The following is a 27,010-nucleotide window of genomic DNA, read 5'->3' on the forward strand; positions in this document are numbered from 1 at the left end:
CATTTTTTGCTGTACTTATATTTGATGATAATCATGCAAAGGTGATGAAAAATCAATGTGACACTGTTTCCAAATTAGACAGAATAGCTTACCCATTCTAAAATGCTCTTTTTGTAAACCTGAAGTAAATTTCTGTCCTACGAATCATTGGTTTGCATGAAATCTAATGAACAAGCCTTTATGGAGTTATTTTTTTCAGCGTTTTTACAAGTGCTGATTTTAGTATTTTTCAGTCACATAACATTCATATTACCATAGTGTATTTCTGATGTGGTGCATTTTTGAATAGCCATGTGCCTTCTAAATAGGATATACAGTTAACTGCTCTAAATTTTGAGTGTGATTATCTGCAGTTTTCTGAATGAGTAGGTATCAGAATTGTTTGCTTAGACTAGTTAATAAGGCTTCAATATAGTCTCCATTAGCTTGCTACAGGACTGGTGTAGGCATTCAGGTAGTCCTTGACTTACAAGTGCAATTGGGATTGATTTATGGCCAAGAATTGTCATGTAGGTGGAGGCACCCGTGACTGTACCCAATTTTACATTTTTATGGTCATTAGGTAAATCACTGTCAGTATACAAATCGTTAAGTGAACAGTGTGGTCAAGTGAACCTATTCCTCTGAAAGTTTTTGCAGGAAATATTAGCAAACTGTGATCAGGATTGTGATCATATATGTCTTATGAAAGAGTCATGTGACTGTAAGGCTGTATATGGCATATTTTAGGATGGGCAGACATGCTTAACAGGCTGTAAAGAACCCATTCCAGGCCCATTGTATTTTCAATCCTAAATCAAGGACTACCTGTATGAAATCCAAAAGAGAACTCTATCACATATGGGAAGAGAAGTGTTTACATCTTCTTGGGCACAATCAGCTTCACTTAGTTACAACTATGGATAGATTTCATAATATAACTGTAGTAGGCTACATTCAAAATAAGCCTGAAATATTAATGGTTTATTTGCCCTAATGATGAAGGACCAACTCCTGAATATTAAAATGTATTTTATTCATGTAATATGAATTATCTTACTGCATCGTTTTATTTATTAAATTTGTACACTGGCCGACTCCCAACCAGTTATCAAAATAGTTAACTACAGATTTTACTGCTAAAATGGCAATTGTCTAATAACCTCTACTGTCATTTTGATTACTTAGAACAGATCATTTTCATCATTTTTTCGTAAGACCCAAGAATCATGGAAAAGTGCCAGTGCTTGGCAAAGATGAGCTGAGGCTAACATTGATCTTGATTAGGCTTGGCTTTTCACAACTTCCACTCAATCAGAAGGCAATAAAATCATTTGTAGGACTGTTCAGATTACAGGTGATTTGATTGAGGCTAAAAAAAACCACAGTAGGCCAAATTCACTCAGCATTTGGGATATTGGAATGCCTTGAGTTTAAAAGAAGTGCGAGAAATAACAAAGAAGCAGAAGGATTAACTCTCAGGATAAACTATTCCATAACTGCTGAGGCTGATTTCAAAGAAAATAGTTTTGGAAAAGCAGTCTTAAATATCAGCACACATAGTTCAGTAAAATCACCGGGTTCAGCTAAGCAAATATGCAATATCTATCTGTTTGGTAAGGCAACAATAGTTTGCAAGCAAAATTGCTAGTTACATATTTCCCAATACAATTGTTGGTCCGTTAACAGGATGTTGCATCTGGAGGTTGATAAACTACCACAATCATCCTACATAGTATGTGGGTTTTGCATCAGGTGCATGAGGGTAACAGCTTCAATTACAACTTGAAAACATACTTCCAATCCCAAACTAATATTTCAGGTTAACTCTCAATTCTGAAACCTACAGTAATCTGTCCCACAACTCAAGAGGGGTGGAAGAGGGAAGCTAAATTGTTCCTCGAAAGTCAAGAAAAGGCCAAAACTAAGACAGTTTGCCTAGTAATAAAGCTGCCAGAGTGATTTAGAGAAGGAACATTATCGGTTGTATCAGGAGGAGAGTCTGGTCTTTATTTTTCTTCAATAGTTAGTTTATTTTTATTACAATGGTATGCAAGCCAAGTCCTAGCAAACAGCCAATATCGATTAAAGTCATTCACACCATTTGTGATTCGTATATCAATTCATATACCACTATTTCTAAAGGAGAGTGAAATATTTATTAATAGTTTAAAATTCTGTACATAAAGCAATAGATTGGAAGGGGGTTGGATGAAACTCAGCGAATTCCTTGATGGATAATGCTGGTTTTAGTACTGCTCTCTTTCTCCTTCTTACGTGCTGGATCCAACTCAAAGCAGCGCCAAAGCCTCAGGGTTTCATCTGCTGCTGCTGAAGCAACTGTGGTTCCATCTGGGCTCATAGTTAAGCTTAGCACTCTAGCAGTGTGACCTAAGGAAAGATATTTTACAAATGACTGTAAATGATAGTTGGTCATCTATTCAAGTTGGCATAGGCATTTTTCTTTGTGGAATAGAGCACCATAACCTGTAGATTAAAATCTAACCCAGGAAAAGCAATCATTTTGGCCACTGGCACATTTGTATTTAGGAGCAAAACAAAAATCTCACACCTTTACAAAAGAGCTGCTACAGCGAGCACAACCAAATTTCAAACATCAATTTACCAGGCAACAAAATAGCCCTTAGCATGCAGTCTATCCCTGAGGGAAGTTTGTTGGGCTCAAAAGACAATTTTGTAAGTATGTTTTAAGATTTGTGCTGATCTCAGTGTCCTGTAATTATATAAAAAACTTTAAAAAGTGAGACAGGGATGCCATTGGGCGTCAGGGGGGATTATTGGTACACATTGATGTTCATGGGCTTCTTAGTACCTTCATTGATGTAATTGCAGTTTTTTCACAATGGGTCTTACCTTTCAACTCAGTAACCTTTGACATAGATGGGTATTTCCACACTACCAGCTGGTTTTGAGCAAACCCGTGACCAGACACAAGTTCTTTATAGTTTGTAGACCATAGTACTGCACAGACCTATTAACACCAGAGAAAGTGTCCAATAAGTAAAATATTGACTGGATATAACCTTATGTGGAAAAAAATGCAGCATGTTAAAGTATTGAAATAATCATTACCTTTCTTTGAAATGTATTAAGCAAACCTACCTGAGACTGTGCATCTACTGTGTTGAGGCAACTCCCAGAGCACACATTCCAGATCCTTATGTGGCGATCACTTGTTCCACCTCCTGTAGCCAGCACATTGGATTGCCATGGACTCCAAGCCACAGCCTAAAGGGGAAAGTGTACTGTTGTCACCATTCTCTGTGATTAGAAATACTGTGTTTGCAAACTACAGATAGTCTTCATTTTTGCAGAGGCAACTGGGCCATTAAGCAAAGAGATTGCTAAGTGAAATTGCAATTGTGCTTATGGTCTTATTTCAGTTTGCCTTTGTTTTATAGACCTGTGAAGATTGTAAAGTTACTTTTTCATTACAGTCATAACTACAAATGGTTGATAAATGAGACAATTGCTAAACAAGAACTACCTATCATTTAAGAAGATTTATTAAAATGGATCATTTTAATTTGTCTTGGTTACTTTACAAGCTATGGTCACTCTTATGCTGGCAGAACTTAAAAGTGGCTACCGTTCTGGACTTTAAAAATCACATCTACAATCAAGATTTGTTTACTGCATTACAGATTCTAGTTTCCAAGAGAACCTAAATTGCCATGGTTTGGATTCAGACCACTGTAAGCTGTAGAACATGGTTAAAGAGCTACCCAAATGACCATTAATTGAGCTTTATACCATATAATTTTGTACCAAGATGTTGTCTACTCTCTAAATACAGATATGTACTCACCTTAACAGCTCCCTGATGTTGTGTAAAGGTTTGCACAGGACGTGGTGACCAGTTGTCCCCTTGAGCAACAGACCATATGTTTACAAGATTGTCATTGCCTCCACTGGCCAAGTAACGCCCATCAGGTGCCCATTTTAGTCCACATACTTCTTGTGTATGGCCAGCAAGTGTTGCCACATGGTGTTCTGCCACACGGACATCATGATGATGTATGTGACCAGTCCGTGATCCACTGTTAGGGGAAATTAGCATATTCTATATCAAATGTATCAGAAGACCAATATAATATATTTTTTCTTGACTGTGAAAAATAAGCCATATGGCCTCTTCCCAATCAGTGTCCATGAGATATATTGCTTAGGAATTATTACCTGGAGAGGATGTAGTTGTTCCAACTTAAAGAACTCACACGGGATGAATGACTGACCATATTTCGTAGACGCTTTTTCTGCTGGATGTCCCATAACTAAATCAATATAAACAGAGTACAAATACCCAATCTTATTCATTTTTATTGTCTGATGGAATACAGCCCAAATGAGAAAATGCACAAGGCTGTCCCACTTATTATTAACCTATTTTATTAAGATATGTAGAAATGAGAAATCAATCAAATCATCGCCATAAGGACTATCAAAGAAAGCAGCTTATAGTTTTCCAAACCAAAGTGTAACAAGTCCATGTTGGTTTAAAAATCAAATATCTCTCAGAGGTTTCCCTCCAAAAGAGAACTTAACTTGCTTTGATATTAAAAGATTTTTTTTATTCTTCTCTGTCCAATTATCAGAATATTGGGTTATTAAATACAGCCTCAGTTACCTCACCTGGACCTCAGCATTACTTGTGCCAATTGCAAGGTAATTTCCTTCTCTGATCCATGAAACAGAAGAGATGTAGTCATCAGGGTTTTCCATTTGCATGAGCTGGATTATTTCTCTGGAATCATAATTCCATAGATATACTGATTTATCCAGAGCCACGGCCAAAAAGTTGAGGGAGCTCCAATCAACTAAGTTCAGATCTAAATGAGAACAATACACACTAGTTTGGAAGCAAAAAGCCAAGTCAAGTAAAGATACAATCCTTTCCTACCTCTCCATGGTAGCCATATCCAATACAATATGGAGCCATAAGGAAGCTGTAATATGGCAGAGGAGATAGGTATCCTCTGCACTTTGGAACAAAGTCTCACTAAAATTGAACTCCAAATCCATGGTTACTTACAGTAATCATTTCGAATGTCTGGGGCATCTAGAATCCGCTCTGACACAGAGGCTATGTATCTGTTTATCTTCCTTGTGGAGCCTGGTGTGCTCTTCTGGCTATAGAGCACTTTGAGATTGTTCTGGTATCCTGGAAAAGAGGTAACATAATTATCAGCATAAATCAAGAAAAACCTCAAATGTTCCTAAAATTCCAAGCTAACCGGGTCAATGAAAATTTTGGGAAGTGGGAGTCTCAGAGGGTACTAGCTGGATTTATTTCAATAGACACATCAACCTTAATATATCCAACAGGTAATATGTTAGAGAAAAATGTAAGAGAGTTCATTTTCTAGGGCAGTGAAGGATTGCATTATGAGAATGTCAAGTTTTCTTTTTTAAAAACAAGCTGAACATAAACTAATTCAAATTAGCATCACTGCTGTTATTCAGAAAATGCAAAAAAAAAAGGCATTTTTTTTCCAGTTTGGTTCTAAATAGCAACTTGAAACAAAAAATAAATAAATAAAAAACAAGTTTGTAAAAAAGTCTATCAGCTTGACTTGACTAATTCCCATTAAAACAAAACAGCAGAACAATCAATTTGAATGAACTGGATTATGGACCACTGCTGCAATACCAATTTGAAAGCCAGCTATTATTGATAGGAGCTTTTATCCACAAGGGATGCATTTGGAAATCCACCATGCACTTCACTTTTCAATTTACTCTTGTGTTGAATAAGCCCAATGCAGACTTACCTTCAGGGGCATTCTGAGGTTTCCCACTTAGTCTCAGGATTTTTGCCTCTTCTACATCAAAACCATTAAGATTCATTGCCCAGGCTTTCTGATGCTCCTTAGAGGGGGAGAAACACTAAGAAATCAATAATAATGTACTTGATCACAGAATTCAGTAAGTACAAATGTGTGCGACCATCACTGTACCAGACATTTAAACTCTTTACCTTCTTGGTGGGTGTCTCCTCAGAGGATTCCTCTTTGGTTAAGAGAAAATTGGCCACATCCATTTGCATAGCACTACGATTAGGGATGTATCTATCACCTCCAGTTTTGTTTGGAGTATTTTGTGATTTGGAACCAGACTTGCCTGCAAAACATAGGTTTCATTAATCTGTATCCCCTCAGATAATTCCTAGCCTGAAAGCAAGATTCCTTTATTGCTTTCTCACAGTGTCATTAAGATAAACATCTTAATGCTTATCTCCAGCACTGGAGAACAAATTGGACAATAGAAGAGAACAAAGAGTTGGAACTTCATGTCTGATTTCATCACATACAGTGATCTACATACTGGTTATAACACATATCTTACCTGGTGTTTTGGAAGGAGTCTTGCTGGTACTATGAGGCCTGTTAGCTGGTTTCATAGGCGAAGGAGCTATGGCATCTGAGGCAGCTCCAGTGCTGGGAGCAGCAGCATCCTTAGCCTTACGCTGCCATCGTGCAGGAGGCACATTTGGTATTGGGGCATCAAGTTTCAATAGCCCGTGCAAATCACTCTCAAACAGAAACTGTGCCATAGGGATGCAGTGCTGTGAAATCAGAGCCAGGGAAGAAAAAGTAAGTTGATCTCAGATAAGGAGAGTAAGGCAAGAACATCAGATAAATGGACTCAACCACATCCACGGGTATAGCTTATAGGTTCACAAACCTTATTCCAGAATAACAAACCAGATAAGATTCAGGTGACTAATGTGGCCCTTACAAGCACAAGAGGCAAGAAAAGGCCACCCTCCTTTTCTTTAATATTTCGCTTTCTACCTGACTTTCCCCCACCCCTCCCGCAAAGGCCCCACAATCTGGGCGAAAATAGCTCAACAGGATGGAGCTGTCTTTGTACTTAACGGTTTAATTTCTGGAGATTTAACCAGCAAACGTATCGCAACAAGGCGAAATAGTGATTTTTCTCTTACTGCGATAGGTTTGCCGATTCAAAGCAGCACGCTTTCTTCCTCATACATATTTCCGGGCCTGTTTCTGACACTGGGATGGGGCTGGGGAACATCTCGTGCACCGCGGCAGAATACATTGCAAGAGATATTGGGCAGAAATGCTAAAGGACGGGAAGAAATCGAGAACCAGAAGAAAAACAAAAATGCTTTTAGGATCCTAAAAAAATCCGGCTCGGCGGAACCTCTTACTTACCACTGCTCTGACTCCAACTTTTCCGGCTCCTTCCGCCATTCAGGATTTAAACTTCCCACTTTGATCAACTATTGGCCCATTTCGAACTTAACGTCTGCCTGGTGACTTACGGCTTGCCCGCCTTCCTTTACTTTCATTGGCTCTTGAATGTAAGGGGGTGTGGCTTTGCTACCCAAAGTTTCCCTGGATGGTTAAGTTGTCTGGGATGGTTCCTTTATGATTTACATTGTCGTAACGGGGGGAAGTGGCGTGCAGAAGGTCTCGCTGATGTTCTGCCCGGGGTGGGGAGGGGAGGGAAAGCGTCTCCATGGCGCTTGACGCTATAATTAAAATATTCAACGTTCTCAAATCTAAAGCAAACGGCTTTGGCTCGATGCTTAGCGAGAGGCAGGTCAAACGGAAGACGCAAGTTACATTGGGATAGCTTTTTTATTTGATTGCTAGTTTACATTGGTGTAACTGCAAACCTTTCTGCTTAAGCATTCTAGTGGTAGGAATCGGAGAAGAAGTTATATGACCAGAAAAGAGCGTTCGTAAAGTTAATGGCAAGATTTATGGAAACGGACTCGTTTTTATGAGACGTTATACCAGACAATACTGCGCATCCTCTCAGATAAGCCTCACTATGGATAGTGGAGCTCACCTGCGCTCAAGTTGTGGGTCTCCAGCCTTAATTGGGTGGTAATAAATCTACATTTTTTTTCAGTTTTCCAAGGAATGGAGTAAGGTCCTAAAATGGAGACCTATAATAGATTTTTAATTCAGAAAGTCAATTTGTTCAACTGGTGGTTTGTTGTTGTTATTGTTGTTTTGGTGACCACTAGCATCTCAGCACCTGCACCCTCTATTTGCAGGAAAGATCTAAATAGGTAGTACCTACAGGAAAGAAGCTGTTTAGCAAATACAGTTTGACCTCAGCTATTTGAAAAATGGGTCCTGACAAAAAGTCCTCTGAGGCAGATGCCCTGCAGTCCTTCAGATGTTGCTGAATTATTTCCAGGGTGCTTTTGCTGGCAGGGTTGATAGAGAAGCTGAAAGTTGTCGTTCACCAACTATAGATGAACAAGGATTATGACTTGCTATATGTTACTTTTTAAAGCTTTATTCTTACAAAAATGCTCCGTGTTTTGCCTTTTGTGCTTTGATTAGTTCATTTCATACTTCTCTTAATCTTGGATGCATTTTTCAAAATTCATTTTCAAAGATTTCAATATAATCTAGGAGTTCTGGACTCATGACTCCCGCTCAAAGAGCAGGTGGCAGTCTTGACTAGGAGATCCAGAGGTGGGTTGCTGTCGGTTCGGCCTGGATTGGCTGAACTGGTAGTGGTGCCTACCCACCCAGATTAGTAGTAAAGAAATTGGCAACCCACCTCTAAGGACACCCTTTGTGCAAATGCAGGTTGTGTGCCGGTTATGCCCTTTCCTGGACCAATAATTCCTGCCCATAGTAATACAATACAATACAATACAATAGCAGAGTTGGAAGGGACCTTGGAGGTCTTCTAGTCCAACCCCCTGCCTAGGCAGGAAACCCTATACTGTTTCAGACAGATGGCTATCCAACATCATCTTAAAGACTTCCAGTGTTGGGGCATTCACAACTTCTGGAGGCAAGCTGTTCCACTGATTAATTGTTCTAACTGTCAGGAAATTTCTCCTAACTTCTAAGTTGCTTCTCTCCTTGATTAGTTTCCACCCATTGCTTCTTGTTCTACCCTCAGGTGCTTTGGAGAATACTTTGACTCCCTCTTCTTTGTGGCAACCCCTGAGATATTGGAACACTGCTATCATGTCTCCCCTAGTCCTTCTTTCTATTAAACTAGACATACCCAGTTCCTGCAACCGTTCTTCATATGTTTTAGTCTCCAGTCACCTAATCATCTTTTAGTCATCTCCCTCCTGTGCCCTAGTCACCTCCCTCCCATCTTGACAATTGAAACATCCATGAAAAATATCCAGAAGCTTCAATTGGTTGAAAATGTGATGGTGTGCATGGTTTGGTGCAGGCCTAGATGTGCATATGTGTCCTCATCTGTGAGAGCCGCATTGGCTGCTGATTTGCTTTGGGGTCCAATTCAAGATGCTGGTAGTCACTTCAAAGGCCTACATGGCTTGGGACCTAGTTATTTGAAGGGCCATATTTTCCCAATCAAATCTACTTGATCCACCAGAGCATGAAGGCAGGGAATGCTATGGGTCCCCTCTCCTAAGGAGGTCCATCTAGTGGGACAAAGAAGGGCCTTCTCCATGGTTGCCTTCTCCTTGTGGAACATCATCCCCACAGAGATTATTGGTTCTCTCTGACACTCTTTCATAAGACATGGCTTTGAGTGATAGAGCCCATGAGATGGCTTGTTTGATTGTTTTTGCCAGGGAATGAGGCGTTATTGCTTTTTGATTGCCTTTGAATGGTTTTACATTGGTTTTTTTTAACCTTTATATTCTTAATAAATACATTTCTGGGACAACTGGAGAAATTTAAGTTTATTTGTTATTACACTAGATATAATTGCCATTGTTCTAACAGAATATATCTTTACACAAGGAAAATGGAAATACTTACAATATGCAGTCTCAGATCCCAGTTTCTTTTCTTTCCTCGCTTCAACCTCTCCAAGCGACGAGAGAGTACATTTATATTCAATATAACATCTTCAACTTGGCATTGGAATTGGCATCTCCAAATCACTAGCTGACATTTTATTATAAAAGTGATATATACAGTGACACCTTCAAATAGCTGCCATTTGTATTTTTCCCTGTCAGAAGAGTTTTGCTTTCTTCAATATATGGCAGGTGGCTGTGTTCATTCCATTGACTACAATACTGATTCAGCTGTCCATTTGCTTCATTCAAAAACACCCTTTGCTTTGATCCTTTCTGTGGACTTTCTACTTACAGAAGTGGAGCTTATATAAGGTCCTCTGAGGCTTTATGTTAGTTTGACCCAAAGCACTTCTGAGGAGCCCAGGAATCTGTGCCATTAATTGCTGTATTATACATCTCATGCACTTAATTTCCTTGTTACAAGGAAGCATCAGAACAGAAGTAGTTCTTGTTCTGGCTAGAATAAGCCAACAGAATTTATTTATCCTTTACTCCATGAATGATTCCATTAAATATTGGGTTAGCATTATCTTTTTAAAGCAAAATGGATTTTAATAGGTTGGTGAAACCTCTCTGGAGATGATAAGAAGTGCTTTTTTGACATTACAAACTGTAGTAAATCAGTGCTGTGTTAATACCTAAATTTGATCCTCATGAAAAAAAAGTTCATTGAACTATCATGAATTACAGCAGTTTCATTATTCAAATAACATTACATTTGTTTACAAGCAATCATGGCAATGCAAATAGTAACAGCGAATCCTAATCTGTACAAGTCAGTAGCAATGCGTGCCATACTTAAAATCAGTAAAATAAATCTAATATTATAGTGACCTAACTTAGACATAAAAGTGGTGCTTATCTCACAAATTGTATTTTTGTGCTCAGCATGGTACATTTTCTATTTAGCTCCATTTCTGGTTATGCTAAGCAGGTGTATTACTATAACCCTTTCATCATTTCCATAAAACATACTTTGCATGTTTCTTCAAAATGGAAAAAGTATTTAAAATCTTGCTTTTTTTTTAGCTGACATACAAATCACTGGGACTCAGCAGAAGAATCACTTTGCTTTTGGAGATCTGTGGTTACCAGATGCAATGTGGACATGTCTTGAGATAAAATTCCACATTCAACTCCACATCGCTATTCAATGCCTGGGTTGGTAATTTGAGGCCACAGATCCTCAAATCCTTTGGCAGTACCCATGGTACCCTTCAGCCATCAGTATCAGAATTTGGCAGTATGATTGCCTGCCATTCTGAAATGAGAAACACGGAAACATTGTAGTGTAATTTTCCCCCCTTTCAAACCAAAGTGAGTCCTGTCTGAGTACAGTTCTAGTCACTTTCCATCATTGCCTTTCAAAAATCCAAGGTAGCTTTAGGACATGAAAAATTGCCCAATCTGCTCTAGTACAATCAGCTGCTAAATTCAGTTGGTCTATAAGAAACAGATTTGAAGAGTATTGGCTAAACAGATGCCTTACAATTGAAAATTGTTTGTATTGTATTGTATACAAACTTCCACAGGGCCTAATAATTTCTCATAGTGCTATCCTCTAATGATAGACACAATCAGCCCATTAGCAAATATGTCTGGTTTGAAATGTCAGTGACAGATGTGGTTTGGTCATCAGAAATTTCCTGCCTTCTTTCTTCTTTAATCTCTGCTGGTACATTCAACAAGGTGAAGGGAGTTATTTGAGTCATTGGCTCTGAGGTTACACACAGATCATGTTCCAAGGATTGTGGGAAAGCATTTCCATTATCATTTGTGTCATCAAAGTATTCGTTTTCATGGTGGCTGCTTTGGGGATTATTAGAACTCAGCACCATGTAGTGCTGATGGGAAGAAGGCTGGCTGCCCCATTCTGCCTGTTCCGGTGAACTCATATCTAGCAAAGGGTCAAAGCTGGTTGTTTCCAGGGGTTTCTCAGATAGTACTTCCAACAAGCAAGTCAAAGGCACATCCTCCAACATTTTATTGCAAAATAAAGAGTTTGCCTAAAAGTTCAGAAAGAAACAATCAGAAATTCAGAAGGCCCTCTGAATTATTCCCTCTCTCCCTGACATTTGCTTTAATGGGAATCTGCTTGAAATAATAATGTGAAAGACAAGGAAATAGCACTATTCCAACTAGGAAGAGATAAAAATCTTGAACAGTTCTACCCAAATTTAGCATGTGCTGTAGTCTGAATAAGGGGGACTTCTAGACAGTGATGGGATGCAATCAGTTTAACAACTGGTTCAATAACTGATTTTTGAACGTGCAGTATTCAAAAAATGACCTTTTAAACCTTCAAAACTTACCTCCTATGTAAGTGTCTGTGAGTAAAACAGCTGATGTGCGGCAATCAAATCAGCTGAGCTAAAACACAGGGAAATGTAGGACAGGAAAGCACAGAGGGGGAGTGGGGGGGGGAATGCTCTTTGAAACTACCAGTTTGTCCAAATCGGCTGAATCCCATCCCTGCTTCTAGGCACAAGCTAACTACCTCATTTTATTTCTGTACATAATACTGTTTCTATCATCACATAATCACAGTTCAGAAATCGGATGGAACTGAAAAAGTCTGCATCTTGGAAAAGTCAGATGAGAAATGGTTTTGCTCATATTATTCCTGAAATCTGGAACAGATGCCCACAGAGTGATGCAAGTTTCTCACAAAAAAGTATATCGGAAGGAGCTAAAAACCAAGAATGTTCTTCTTTTCTAGTCAAAAGAGAGCCTAATTCTGCTTCTACTGACTTACTGCATTAGAAGTAATACAATAAAAAGAAAGTCTCACCTGCTGCTGCTGCTTGTCATTATCCTTGAAGAATCCATCTAGGACATGTTGTAGGTCTGGAATCTGTGGCCAGAGCTTTTGTTTCACACTACTATTAACAAAGAAACACAGATGGTTGCAAAAGGATAACACCAGTGGTGGGATTTAAATAATTTAACAACTGGTTCTCTGCCCTAATGATTTATTCTGACAACCAGTTCACCAAACTGCCCAGAAAGTTAACAACTGGTTCTCCCGAAGTGGTGCGAACTGCCTGAATCCCACCACAGGATAACACCTATACCAAACAATCTTTTTTGTTCAATGACTGAGCTTCACAGAACTTCGTTACCTGTAGTTGGAGAGGCAGGTGAAGCCCAGTCCCAGCACAAGTCCTGCACACAGCAAGAGTGCAATGGCCACGATCATAATCACTGAATCTGAAGTGGAAGCACAGGGTGGTGAATTTGTGGCTCTTCTTTCCCCGAGGCTTAGCAGTCTTTGTTTCATTTGTCAAGTATTTTCTCTCCATATCTAGCAACCTCCCTCCAGTACACACCACTGATGTTGCTTACCTGCACCAGGTGGGACTTCAATACACACTAATTCTGACCAGGTGCTCCAGTCCCCACGGAACTTCTGGCCATCTGGCTGGGTACGCAGCTGAACGCAGTAGCGATCCTGGGTGGCCAGATGAATTTCACTGGTGTTTGAGTATTGCACCTGTAGAATCTACCCAGAAAATGGCCCCATCATGTTTGCAGGTAGCCCTTGACTTACAAAGTTCATTTAATGACAATTTGAAGTTTCAGTGGCACTGAAAATAGTGGCTTAAGACCATTTTTCACACTTACGGCCATTGCAGCATCCCAATGGCCACATGATCTACATTCAGATGCATGACAGCAGACTCATATTTATGACGGTTGGAGTCATTTTGCAACCTTCTGACAAGCAAAATCAATGGGGAACCCAGATTCATTTAACAACCGTGTTACTAATTTAATAACTGCAGTGATTCACTTAACAAATGTGGCAAGCAAAGTCATAAAATGGGACAAATTCACTTAACAAATTTGTCACTTAACAAATTTTGGGTTCAATTGTGGTTGTAGGTTGAGGAGTACCTGTAATCTACAAATTAGGTTCCTGGGTTTCATACCCCCCAAACTACAGAACAGGTTGTCCTCTACCTACAACCATCGATTTAGCAAAGGAAGTTACAATGAAAAGAGTGACATGTGAGTAGCCCTCACATGTACAATAAACATGGTCATGTTGACCAAATTCAGATGCTTAGCAACTGGCATGTGTTTAAAATTCAGATGCTTAGCAACTGGCATGTGTTTATAATGGTTGCACCATCTCAGGGTCATGTGACCTTCCCAGGCAACTGCCAACAAGCAAAGTCAATGGAAAAACCAGATTTGCTTCAAACCACCTGATTCACTTAACAACTGCTTAACAACTGTAGCAAAAAGGTCATAAAATCAGGTGCAACTATTGCCTTGTTTACCATTGAAAATTATGGTCCCGATTGTGTAATAACTTGAAGATTATTTGTACAGCAGTACCTAGCTATTATTCTAACTAAGTCATGGATTTTCCTCTGTATGAGACACTCCCCATACTGTACTTCATTTACTATAGTATACATTGTAGTAGTATTGTCCCTTAGGTTATGGCATGTTTGAAAAAGGGGAGGGAGTTTTTTTAAAAAGTCTTAAGCCTTTTAAAACCTCTTTTGTTAAGCTGTCATACACTTCTGGTTGCCTTAGTTTTTTCTACGCATTTTCTAAGACTAGTAGATCAGCTTGTTTGGAGAGATTTGGTGTCCTGTTTTTTGTTTTTAAACAATTTGTATTTGTTTTTAAACAAGGACAAACAAATATAAAAAAACCAACCATCTTCCATTACAAATTGTAGAAAGTGTGTTAGTTGGTTACAGTATTTCCATGCATCTCTTCCATAGTCACCACCTGCTTTTCATATCAAATTGCATATTTTAAATTCACCTATATTCATGTATATCACAATTATTATATCTCAACCTTAATTTGACTATAATTGTTTTTACATCCTTTTATATATATAATATTCAAAATCTAGGATTATATGAGAACATTCCATTAAATCATCCTAAAATCATCCAATCACAATACATCTTTACAACATATTCTAGATAAAACTTTTAAACCTCCTCTCATAATCTCCATGTGTTGTTTATATAAAATTTCATATTATCAAACTTATATTTCTATATGTATTGTTATCATTATTAATCATTATTTAACTATAGCTATTGTCGCTTCATTTTATACAAACCACTAGAAAACTAAATTTAGCTTAATTTTTTATTATATATATTCATTGCATCAACCTGTATCTTTCCAGTAATAGTACAGTCTTATATCTCTTGCCATTTGTAGCATTAATGTTCTAGTTACTTTCTTAATAAATCTTGTATAAACTTATCTTGGCAACACGTTATTCCTTTCGTATCTCATAAAAGCTTGAAACCCAACATCTGTTCTTTCCATCAGCTTATCTTTGGTTATCACTAGTGCTTCTGTCAAGATTTCTCTCCTTATCTCCATCAATTTTTCTCTCTTTTCTTCTTCTGTGCTTTAAGTCTGGGATAGAGTTCCAATCCATCTATCTCCCCTTTCCATATTCCGCTCTTGCCATTACCAACCACACTCACTTTGTTGTCAGTATCCACAGTTTTCTTATATCTTTGCTCATTTTTTTTCTTCCATCTTTTGAACTCTGTCCTCCACTTTCTTCATTTGGTAAACATTCTCAGTTTCTCCATCGGATTTTTCTGTTTTGTATTCCATATTCTCTAATCTCTTTCCAATTCTCTCTGTCACAACTAATAGATTTTGAATTTCAAACATAATCATTGGCAATGTTACAGTTTCTTTTTCCTGCTGAGCCATTCTTTCAATTTTGCAGACACTGCCACTATAGGGTTCAAGACTATTTTAATAAACTTTAAACAGGTTCATTTATTATCTTTCAAGTCAAAATGTTGTCTTCCCTCCAATAGCTAGTGATAGAACTTCCAAAAGGCACCTGTATAAACAACTTGTGCTCTTCCTACTATCACTGTCAGTAAACAAACTGAAAGAACCTTGAATCTCAAGTGATCAAAGAGAAAGAAGAAAAAACAATGTATCCAGCCTCTAGCCTCTAAGTGGCAGTGTAACTGCTTTTCCTCCTGTTATTACAACCCTCTTATTATTATATAATAATAAGGGTTGAACTGAATGGATTAATTCTTTCTTCTTCTTTTTTAAAAAATAGAGAGCCCCTGCAAAAGTTCCATCCGTGAAAAAAAAAATAGACACTGAATAACACACTGTTCAATGCAGTTCAATCTCGGAACACCGCAGACAGCTCCTGTAAGCTCCGGAGAGACACGGCGGCCATTTTAGATGTGTTTTTGGCGCTTTTTTCTGGCGGCCATTTCTTGCCTTCTCCTTCAGCACATAGACGCCGCGGGGGTGGATTGGCCTTTATTGGGAGGCTGGCAAGATCTTTCTCCCCCACTGAAGAAAGCACAAGCGGCCTGGGAGAGGTTTGACCCCTAGGGGCATTCTCCCATCTTTTGGACACATCTGAGAGGAGCGCAGTCATTAACCAGCACTCGTGCCTATAACTGGCCTACAGCTCCAGATCTGCTGCTTCCTGATCAAGATTGCAGATGGCAGAGAAGTCCAAGAGAGCACCAGAGGAAGCCATGGACGCTGTGAAACGCAGTAGGCCAGATCCACAGGAAGTGGAGCAGGTGAAGGGTTCCAAGGGGAAGGGAACACTAAACCCCAGAGGTGGCAAGGCCTTGTCTAAGGCTGAGGCCCGCAGACACAAGGTCCTTGAAAAAACCTTTGAGAGGGCCAGGAAATTGTCCATCTCCTCTGGGCAGCCATCAAGGGACCCCAGCCCTTCACCCCAGCCCCAAGAGGTCTTCCCTCAGGGATCCCCAGCGCAGTGTAATTCCCTACTGGGTCTGGGGAAAAATTTTCAGGCCTCTTCCCCTGCAGCCTCCCTGGATTACCCAGAGTCCTCCTCTATCCAGGAGGAAATTGGACTCTCCCGCAGCGCCCAGAGAACGACCGTTCAGGTAAGCCAACGGTCATTTTCCATTGTTTTTTTCATATCAACCTTCCGCTGCAAATTTCCCTCATAGCAAAAACCTGTCAAAACCCTTCTGCAGTTCATTACCGTTAAATAATAACATAGAAATACAGGTACTGTAAAAAAGGTGGATGTGAGGAAGTGACAGCAATTTCCGTTATTTATGGTATGGGAGCAAGGGTATTTATGCTATTATTAATGGGACAATGATGTTTGTTTGTTTTCTTCAGTTGGTCATCTGGAGAAAAAGCATGGATTGGCTGGTTGGTATTTTGAATTCTCTTCTTAAGCTTGGGAGACAAACACTGTAGTAGGCTTGATTCCTGAGGAATTGGGGGTATGAATCAATGGTGGATTGCCAATAATTTTACTACCAGTTCAGGAGCGCTCCTGCACACCACTTCTGCACATGAGCAGAAGCATCCATGCAGGTGGGCGGAGCCTCCTGGCGCCTCTACTACCAGTTCGCTTAATCCGGGCCGAACCGGGAGCAACCCACCTCTGGTATGAATCTGCCTTTACTGCCCAGAAGCTTTCAAAAATCTTCAATTGAGATCAACCTTTCTGTAATTTAAGGCTACAGGTAGTCCTTGCTTAATGACTGTTCTGTTTAGGGACTCAAAGTTATGACAACACTGAAAAAATAACTTTGCAATTGGTGTTCCCACTTATAATGGTCACAGTGTCCCTGCAGCAGTGGTGGGTTTCAAAATGTTTTAGAACCTCTTCTGTAGGTGTGGCCTGCTTTGTTGGAGTGGCTTGCCAGCCATGTCACTGGGTGGGCATGGCCAACTTGTGAAATGTGGTGAAACTCACTTAAAACGTTCTTGCTTAGCAACCAAAATGTTGGCTCAGAAACTCTGGCATTTGAAGCACGCAAGTCTTAAAGTTGTCAAGTTACAAGATCCTTGCACCCCTAACCCTTTAGGGGAAAAAAACCCAGGGGTGTTCAAACTTGACAGCTTTAAGACTTGTGGACTTCAACTCTCAGAATTCCTCCTCCAGCCCTGTTGGCTCAGGAACTCTGGCATTGAAGTGTGCAAGTCTTAAAGCTGTCAAGTTACAAGACCCTTGCACCCCTAACCCTTTAGGGAAAAAACCCCAGGGGTGTTCAAACTTGACAGCTTTAAGACTTTAAGGTTTAGATCGGAGTCTTAGAGGTGGGCAGGGCGATTGGTGAGTCAGCCAATCAGTGAGCGGTGGGCAGGGCAAGCGTGGTGCGGACAGGCGGGGGGAGGGAGCTGGAACCAGTTCTAAACGGCACGGTAGATTTGTGGAACCTCTTCTATAGAAGAAGTTCAAACTGGCTGGAACCCACCCCTGCCCTGGAGACACATGATTGTGATTCAGGTGCTTTGAATGATCATCAAAATGTCCCTTGATCATGCAATTGCCAAAAAGAAATGTTTACTCTTTTTAAGTTGGATCGACTGTAATTTGGATCTACTGTATGAAGTACTCTTTGTAACCTTTTTTTTTGTGATATAAGAAGGATATCATAGAGGTTCCCAAATAGGACACAGCATTCCAGATGATTCATGCAGAATAAAATAAATTTAGAGTAGCAATTTCTTATAGCTTGGAAGCCACAGTTCCAAATTTGCATTATAGAAGCATTTATTTGCAACTGTCTGACACTGCTAATTGGATATCACAAGAATATCTGCTTGGGGAAAAATACCTTCCATTTCAAGGCGTCCTGCACCGTATACCGTATCTGATATACCATGTGCTCACTTATTTCTTCTAGTGGGGAGGCCCACGCCAGCCTTAGTATATTTCTGTCTATTGAAGCCTCCAGGATTCTTGGGGGAGCAGTGTGCACTATAACAGGAGAAAGGGAGAGAGGTGGCTAGTTAGGTCAGCTTAGCTTCATGGGGGAACAGAGGTCTACTGCAAATAGTATTGCACATTTTCTGATTTTTATGTTCTTTTGATGCTAGACCAGCCCAGGACAGCTCACTCTTTTGAGCTGAAAGTCCTGATGGTGCTGAGGCCAAGAGATGCCAAAAATTCTTACCCGCATGGTACAGTTTGAATGGCTCTTCAAAGTAGCTGACCTCTTGCTCACCCTGGCTGATAGTCACCAGGACAGAAAGGTAATGGATGTTGCTAGGCTGGAAGGTGCATGTGCAGGAAGCAGGGTCTTCCTTCTTACATTTGTGCCAGATTTGACTTCTGCAAATTAAGATGGACAATAGTGATACAATGTTGAGTTGTCTGCTAGAACTATCTGAAGTTGTCTTTTAAACAGTTCTTAAATTATCAACCTCACTTAATACTTTCCTTGACAGGTAGTACCCCCAAGTTCTGTTTAGGCTTTCCCTCCAATTTAGACGATCCCACTAACCATATTGGAATGCATATGATTAGCGAGATTCATTAAGTTTTTTTTTTAAGTAATCTTTATTGGTCATACATTTTCTTTTTAATAAGACATACAAATGCAGCTTTAAACATACAAACCATCCCCCACCCCCCGGTGACAGTCGTTCACAGCCCAACATTTTTTTCTTCTTCCTCATTGTTTAGTTTCTAACCAGCATCTTCTTGTTACAAAGTTCAGGGATCTATTACAATACCCACATTCACTTTTAGTTCCCATTGTTAACAACTGCTATTTAACTTTTCCAGTTTTAAGTCCCTGCTGTTCTCTTTGTCGCCCACATATACCATAAGTTCCAGCTAAGATAATGTTCCGTTTCTCCTTTGTCTCTCAGCCAACCCGTCATTCTGTCCATTTCTGCACATTCATAAATCTTTTTAATTATGACATCTTCCGATGGTATGGTAGTAAATTTTCAAAATTGCGCATAGGTTATTCTTGCGGCCACAATTATATGTAGGCTCAAATGCCATATAGATTTACTCATGTTTTCTGGTTTTATGCTTAGTAAAAAAGTCTCGGGTATCCATTCCATACTTGTCCCGGTAACCTCTCTTAGCCAATTTTGAATCTTTCTCCAGTATTTCGTGGCCTCAATACAGGACCACCAAACGTGGTAGAATGTGCCATCTCTTCTTCCACATTTTCAGCACAGTGGGGATAACCCAGGAAACATTTTGGCTAACCTCGTTGGGGGAAAATGCCATCTATAAGTCACATATATTTTCTTTAAACGCTGTAGATATCGTGAGTTTAATAGTCTTACTGCATAGATCCCACCATTTACTCATTTCAATTTCATGGCCAAAATTTATCTCCCATGCTATTAAAGAGCCTTTATCCATCTCTTTTTTAACACCTTGACAGGTCAAAAATTGATAGATCTTTGACAACAATTTCTTATCTCCGCCGAACAAAATCTTATCCAACTCCTGCGGGTTTGTGTAGATTCCAAACCATTCCTTATCACTTTTAAGCCTATTTCTAATCTGTAAATATTCCCACCATTCCAGATTCCTACCCTGCTGCTCTAATTCCACCTTTGTTTTCATGTTGCCATTTTCTGTTATACTGTCTTTATATATTATATTTCTTGTCCAGTTAAATACACTGGGATGCGTTAAGGCCTCCAACAGTGCCAACCAGCACAGAACCTTAAGATAATACTTTTTCCTCACCTTTTCCCACACCCCCATCAAAATCTTCCGAATATAATGTCCCATGAAATACCTGTGAGGGGTATCTTTTTCTTGCCAGGAGGCATGCCATCCCTGTGGGAGGTCATGTCCCTCTGTAGCCAATAAGCGCCTTCTACTCAACGTCACCCAATCCTTCACCCATGTCATAATTGCTGCACTATAATATGCTTCCCAGTTGGGTACTCCGAAGCCTCCCGATTCTTTATGTTTTTGCAACATTTGGGCTTTAATTTGTGCTTTCTTGCCTTGCCATATAAATTGGGCCACTATTATCTCCAAGGATCTAAAAAAAATTTTGTCCAATTTAGTCGGTGCCGTTTGAAACAAAAACAAAAATTTCAGTAGTACATGTGTCTTAACTGTCGCAATAGTGCCCATCAAGTTATTTTTAAAAAAACATCTAAAACCTGCTGCCATCACTCCATCTACTCATCATTCCTATTGTGTTATAATTCCCCATCCCCTTTTATTGATTGCCGTAGGCAGTGACGTGCGGTGAGGTTTATGGCTGGTGAGGCACTGACACAGTGGTGGGTTTCAAATATTTTTAGACTTATGGACTTCAACTCCCAGGATTCCACAGCCAGGCATGCTCAGTTCTGATTTAAAAATGACAGCATTTGTTTTTCTCCTTTATGAAATAAATTTCCTTTTTTCATTTTCTTTTTCTTCTCCCTTCCCCTCCTTCCTCCCTCTCTCCCTTCCTCCCCCTCTCTCAAACACACGTGCACACACACACACACACACACACACACACACAGAAGTTGGATTGGACTATCCTACTCCCTTTCCTCTCTCACTCACTCTCAAACAAACACACACACACACAAAAGTTGGATTGGATATCTTTTCCAGTGGCTTGAAAGCAGCTCCTCTGCCATCCCCACCATTCCCCTGCTGCCTTCCCCAAACACCTCCACCATTGCAAATGCAGCCTGCTGTCTGGGTGGGAAATGCCTGGAACGCAGTAAAGCCCACCCACACACTCACCTCCTGTTGGCAGGCTGGGGTGAGAGGAGAGGCAGAGAAGCCGGAGGGGAGCCGATCCGAGCCTTCCAAAAGAAAGAGGCTGGGGGATAGTGTGTGTTCTACAGCATGGCTCTTTGCCTGGCTTCCATGGATGACTGCTTAACTATTTTAAAAAGCCTCCAAAAAGCACCCTCTACTATGAGGCAGGAGAACTGCGTGCCTCACCTACGTCAGGAATTTTTAGGCTTTTAACCCTTGCTCAACTCTGCTCGAGTGATCATAAAACGCCTAAAGTCAGACTAGATGAGGCATGCAGTTCTCCTGCCTCATAGTAGAGGGCACTTTTTTAGAGGCTTTTTTAAACAGTTAAACAGAGTCAGCCACCATAAGGCAGCAACTAACTCAGCTTTTTCATTTCATTTTATTTTTCTTTTCATGATGAGAGGGGTGAGGCTGTGCCTGTCTACATGTCACTGGCCTTAGGCCATTTGAAATATAGGCCTTGTGAAGAAGATGCATTACCAGGGCCGAGACACAGAAATGAGAGGCGAAACAGACATTGCAGTAGAGCCTCCTCCTAAACCAGTGGTGGGATTCAAAAATTTTCTGGTGAAGGATACTGTAAAATCTACATTCCCTCTCCACTCCAGGGGAAGGTTACTGCAAAATCTCTGATCAGCTGGGACACGGGAGACAGAGAATGGAAGGGGGCGGGGCCAGTCAGAGGTGGTATTTACCAGTTCTCCGAAGTACTCAAAATTTTTGCTACTGGTTCTCCAGAACTGGTCAGAACCCCCTGAATACCACCTCTGTCCTAAACCTATTATGGTTTGAGACTTAGTAAACACTAAATAGGTGAGGTTGTTGTGAGTAGCACAAAGTCAGCCACTGTCAAGCGGCAAAGAAGCAGGACTGATGTGATATCATTTTTAACTGCTGTGTTAGGACTGAAGAACAGGTTCAAGTTGCCATTCAACTTAAATGAAATTCGCCCAGTAAGCTTTAGTCAGCTTCTTCATCTCAGCCTAACCTATTTCCCAGGGTTGCTACTGTTAAATGGGTAGCTTAGACAGAAGAACTATCTATGCCACCAAAACAATTTGAACGTAGGATGGGATTTCCATTAATTAAATGTTTGTAAACCTGCTTGGTAGCCTAAGCTATCAAATATGACTTACAGCAAAGCCTACATGTGTATGCCTAGTTTAGTACAGTAGTTAAAGCATCAGGCCGGAACCCAGGAGATTGTGAGTTCTAGTCCCAACTTAGGCACAAAGCCAGCTTGGAGACCTTGGGCCGGTCACTTTCTCATAGCCCTAGAAAGGAGGCAATGGCAAAACACTTCTGAAAAATATTGTTATGAAAATTGTATGGACTTGCCCGAGCAATGCCCAAGAATCAGAAACAATTGAATAGAAGAAAAAGAAATGCCTATATATGGGTGTGAAAAGTGAAGGACGCTACTTGGAATGGTACCTTGAAGCGGAGCAAAAACACAAATTATGGAACAGAACAGGAAAGAGAAGACCTGGTACTGTTCATTTGTCCATCTAGTCACCTTGTGCTGCTGCTGTTGCTTTCCATCCAGTACAAGAGGCTGTGAAAAGGGCCAGATCTCAGGGACTTCTTGTTCCACTGGCAGTGTAATTGATACAAGTCTGGAGTGAAGCAGTGCAGACCAATTGCCTCTGTCCAGAAAAAAGAATAGACAGAACAATTTGACAGCAGCTTTTTTTCAGTACTATTTTATATCCCCACATGCTAAATCTATGTTCTTTGTTTTATATACAGTACATGACCTTTGCAGAGAGTGCCCAATCCACAGAAATATCTTCTAAAAACTGGATGCCACTAAACTACATTCCCCAAATATCTCACTATTGGTCATACTGAGTGAGGCTGCTTGGAAATGTGACTCAGAACATCTGCAGAGCTCTAGCTATCTATCCTAAGGAAACCCTTTATGCTTTTCAGAACATTTCTTGCATGCTCTAACTCCTTCTCCTTAGAAACGTTTCATGGATTTATTTTTTATTATAAAATATGAAAAAAAAACTTCATTAACAAGAAAAATAATTATATTTAGACTTTTTTTTTAATTGCTGTGCCTTAGAAGCAAAACTTTTTTCTGGAAAGGAAAGGACCAACTTGAATTTGTAGAAAGTTGGGGCACATCTGGATGGAAGATTCCTGGGGTTAACAGTCAAAAGACATTGAGCAGCATTTCTACTTTTTTCTCCTCACTTCTCCCCCGTGTGTGTGTATGTGAATAAAGGAGTAAGAAGATGCAGAAGAAAGAGTCCAGAAGACAGCTGTGAGATACAACAGGATCTTGGCAGACTTGAAAACCAAGCCCTATCTAACAAAATGAGATTCGTTGATGAGAAAAATAAAGTTTTAAATTTAGGCAAGAAAAACCAAAAGCACAGGCATAGTATGGGTGGTACCTGGCTCAATAGTAGTAACTACGAGAGGGATCTTGGAGTCCTGGTGGACAATCATTTAAATACTATGAGCCAGCAGTGTGCAGCAGTTGCCAAAAAACCCAACACAGTTCTAGGCTGCATAAAGAGAGGGATAGAATCAAGATCATGTGAAATGTTAAGATCACTTTATAATGCCTTGCTTGGTAAGTCCACACTTGGAATATTGAATCCAGATTTAGTCACCATGATATAAAAAAGATGTTGAGATATTGAGAGTGCAGTGAACAGCAACAAAGATGATTAGGGGACTGGAGACTAAAATATATGAAGAATGGTTGAAGGAATTGGATATGTCTAGTTCAATGACAAGAAGAAATGATGGGGTAACATGATAGCAGTGTTCCAATATCTATGGGGCTGCCATAAAAAAGAGCGGGAAGGGTCAACTTAGTCTCCAAAGAACCTGAAGGCAAAACAAGAAGCAATGGATGGAAGAAGAAGCAAGGAGAGAAGCATCCTAGGAGAAATTTTGTGACAGTTGGAACAATTAATCAGTGCAACGACATGCCCTCAGACATGGTAGGTGCTCCAACACTAAACTTTTTTAAGACAACCATTTGTCTGAAATGGTATAGGGTTTGCTGTTTGAGCAGGGGTTGGACTAGAAGACCTTCATGGTCTTTTCCAACTCTGTTATTCTGAAGGCACCGACTTTTAAAGTGAAAGATAATAAGGGATTTCTCATAAAATTCCATAAATGAGGCAAGACAAATTTAGAAGAATATTCAGACAAGGAAAAATACAATGCACTTAACAGGGGCAGGGGAAGGAAATTAGATCGAAGGACCAAGTACTGCCTTTGGAGCCACATCCAGCTTAAACCAGAGCCTGTCGTCTGTCTCATTGCCATGTTTGGGGAACATAAAATTAAACCCAATTGCTGCATTTTGCCTACAATATCTACTTCCCCAGGAAAAAAAAGCTGTAGAGACAAAATGACTACAAAAATTATTGCCACAACCGGGTGGTACAAAACGTATTACACACTGATCAGCTGTAATATCTGCTGCTTGCTCTGGACAATAGAAAAGGCAGTGATAACGTTAAAAAGTTTACTAAGTCTTCTCCTGGCACAAGGACTCCTGTGACACTAGTCACATCTTTGAGAAGGCAATATTCAATATTTCCGAACAAGTGCCTTTTGATTCAGTTAATGTGATTGTGTATTGCTAGAATCACTGTAAGGAAATCTGACTGAATTAATATCTCGTTGGGTCAAGTGTGTTATGCTAGCAGAACTGTTAGGAAGAAAAAATCAAAATTCAACAGGGAAGCTGATTTTGAACAGGACACATGCAAGAATTAATGAAAAGAAGTTAGGCCTTATGCCCTGGTTGAGTTTGCCATCCATATGCTCTCCAATAAAAGGGGGCGCAATGGCTCAGGGGCAGAGGTGGGTTGCACTTATGTTCACAAGCGGTTCGCTGGTTGTGAGCGCGCATGTATGCTAGCTTCACTCACATGCGCTCCTTTGGGAGTGAAACGGAGCTTCAAAGAAGCAGGTAATCAAATCAGGCAGCTCCGGTGAGTAAAGCAGGGATGGCGCAAAACTCAACTGGGCAGCGAGAACGGAGGGAACAAGCCAGAAAGTTAGTTATAAATGGAATCTTTAACACAAGGGAGGGTGGTGGGCCAAGCCAGCAATCAAAGCTAAGGGTTCGCCCAAACCCCCATGACAACGCAGCAGGCCACCACTGCTCAGCGGTTGAAGATGCTGAGCTTGTCACCTGGAAAGCTGGCATCCCAGGTTAAAGACCCAAGTGTCATGTGACAGTGTGACCTCCCATTACTTCCCCTAACTCCTGCCAATCTAGCAATTTGGAAGCATGCAAATCAGGACTGGGTTGCTGCTGGTTTTACTAATGGTTCGCAACCCGCATGTGCACCAGATGTGCGCTGCACATACGTGCGCTGTTCAATGTAAATTGCTCTTTGTGCATGCGCAGAACAATATACAGTGAACTACACGCACGCAGTCACTAAAAACCAAAATGGCGGTGGCCCAGCAGTAGCAAGGGAACCAGTTCGGGGACATGGCAGGCCTGGGTCACTGCCAGTTTTGCGACCCAGTCCTGAATTCCACTACCAGTTCAGGCGAACCGGGCTGAACCGGGAGCAACCCACCTCTGATGCAAATGCAAATAGATAAATAGGTACCACTTTGCTGAGAAGGTTAAAGTGGTCTATACGCCTAGGCATACAATCATGCTTGGCCACATGACCACAGAAGTGTCTTTGAACAACACTGAGAGACTAAGGAATGGAGATGATCACTGCCCCCTAGAGCTGGACATGACTGGACAAGAGAAACCTTTACCTCTTTACCTTGCTCTCTGATGCTTTTAACTCATGCCTCTATACAGTAGCCAAACAGACTCCAGAACTGGAAATAAATATTCATGCCTCTATGTTCCTTCTTTCAGTCATGCTCACTTGTCGTGTCAGGATAATCAGTAGTTTAATGCTATGGTTCCTGAAGGAAATGCAACATTTGCATTTCCAGCATTTCAAATACCTCAGTACTGCATCTCCACAGGTGTTATTGAATTATTTAATAGTAATATAGAACGAGAGAGTAAAATGTATTTGCAATTCATTGTTTCATGGGGTGTGGTTCTTACATATAGGAAAATATCTACAGGCCAGAAAAATGTGCAAGTACTATAGCAGAAATACAGATTCACAAGCCTTATATGTCTACTTTCAGGCCTAGACATGCCTCCTGAAGAGGAAAAATTGATTTCATAGGGAGTTTCAGAATCCATGCGGGCAACAATTTCCTTTTCTTTAATTTCTCATTTTGCAATAGTAATATTGATGCAATATGACTCTTGATACACCCAATTGTAGTACCTGGGGATTCTACTTCCACATAGAAATGGTGTATCCTTCCATGTTATTGCCCTAAAGTCAGGGGTGGGCTTCAAAAATTGCAGCAAAGGGTTCACTGCCCTGTTGCTGGGTGGCCGTGGCCATGGTGGGCATGGCCTAGTCTGCCTCCTGCACCACAGTGGGAGAGGGTGTTTTTTTGCTCTCTCCAGGCTCTGGAGGGTTTCCTTGAGCCTCTGGGAGGGTGAAAACTGCTTCTGTGGGTTCTGGAAGACCTCCAGAGCTCAGAAACAGACCCATTTCCGGACTTCCAGAACTTCCAATACACCTGTTTTTGCCCTCCCTAAGCCTCCATATGGACCCTGCACTTTCCTGGCATGATGAATGGGCTGCGTGGAGACTCCTGGTGGCAGCGGGGTGGGCATGGCCAGCCAGGGGTGGCAT

General features: G+C 40.5%; 2 protein-coding genes across 6 annotated transcripts in view; both read right to left on the minus strand.

Annotated features, from left to right (window-relative positions):
* Window positions 1-126: 126 nt before the first annotated feature.
* Window positions 127-7,327, minus strand: CDC20 (cell division cycle 20). Of its 2 annotated transcripts, none has more exons than XM_081946926.1 (11): window positions 7,179-7,327; window positions 6,346-6,565; window positions 5,978-6,120; window positions 5,772-5,868; window positions 5,033-5,161; window positions 4,633-4,829; window positions 4,180-4,274; window positions 3,809-4,040; window positions 3,103-3,228; window positions 2,854-2,971; window positions 127-2,370 (listed from the first exon to the last, which is right to left on the minus strand). In XM_081946926.1, the coding sequence occupies exons 1-11, from the start codon at window positions 7,215-7,217 to the stop codon at window positions 2,198-2,200; spliced, it is 1,569 nt and encodes a 522-aa protein (XP_081803052.1). In that variant the 5' UTR covers window positions 7,218-7,327; the 3' UTR covers window positions 127-2,197. The 2 variants fall into 2 exon arrangements, with proteins under 2 accessions (XP_081803052.1, XP_081803053.1); XM_081946927.1 differs by lacking the exon at window positions 7,179-7,327 and adding an exon at window positions 6,879-6,895.
* A 2,299-nt stretch (window positions 7,328-9,626) lies between these two features.
* MPL (MPL proto-oncogene, thrombopoietin receptor) overlaps window positions 9,627-27,010 on the minus strand; it is a 30,277-nt gene continuing 12,893 nt past the window's right edge. For 3 of the 4 annotated variants that reach the window (XM_081946835.1, XM_081946837.1, XM_081946838.1), the window contains exons 6-12: window positions 22,810-22,939; window positions 18,718-18,875; window positions 18,379-18,521; window positions 13,133-13,289; window positions 12,910-12,997; window positions 12,579-12,669; window positions 9,627-11,793 (exon numbers count right to left, since the gene is read on the minus strand). In XM_081946835.1, the coding sequence (XP_081802961.1) occupies window positions 11,365-11,793; window positions 12,579-12,669; window positions 12,910-12,997; window positions 13,133-13,289; window positions 18,379-18,521; window positions 18,718-18,875; window positions 22,810-22,939 (1,196 nt within the window). In that variant the 3' untranslated portion in view covers window positions 9,627-11,364. The remainder of the gene's footprint in view (window positions 11,794-12,578; window positions 12,670-12,909; window positions 12,998-13,132; window positions 13,290-18,378; window positions 18,522-18,717; window positions 18,876-22,809; window positions 22,940-27,010) is intronic. The other variant, XM_081946836.1, reaches the window with a different exon arrangement.

This window comes from Natrix helvetica, assembly GCF_964273705.1.
Source record: "Natrix helvetica genome assembly, chromosome: 3".
NCBI classification, from domain to species: domain Eukaryota; kingdom Metazoa; phylum Chordata; class Lepidosauria; order Squamata; family Natricidae; genus Natrix; species Natrix helvetica.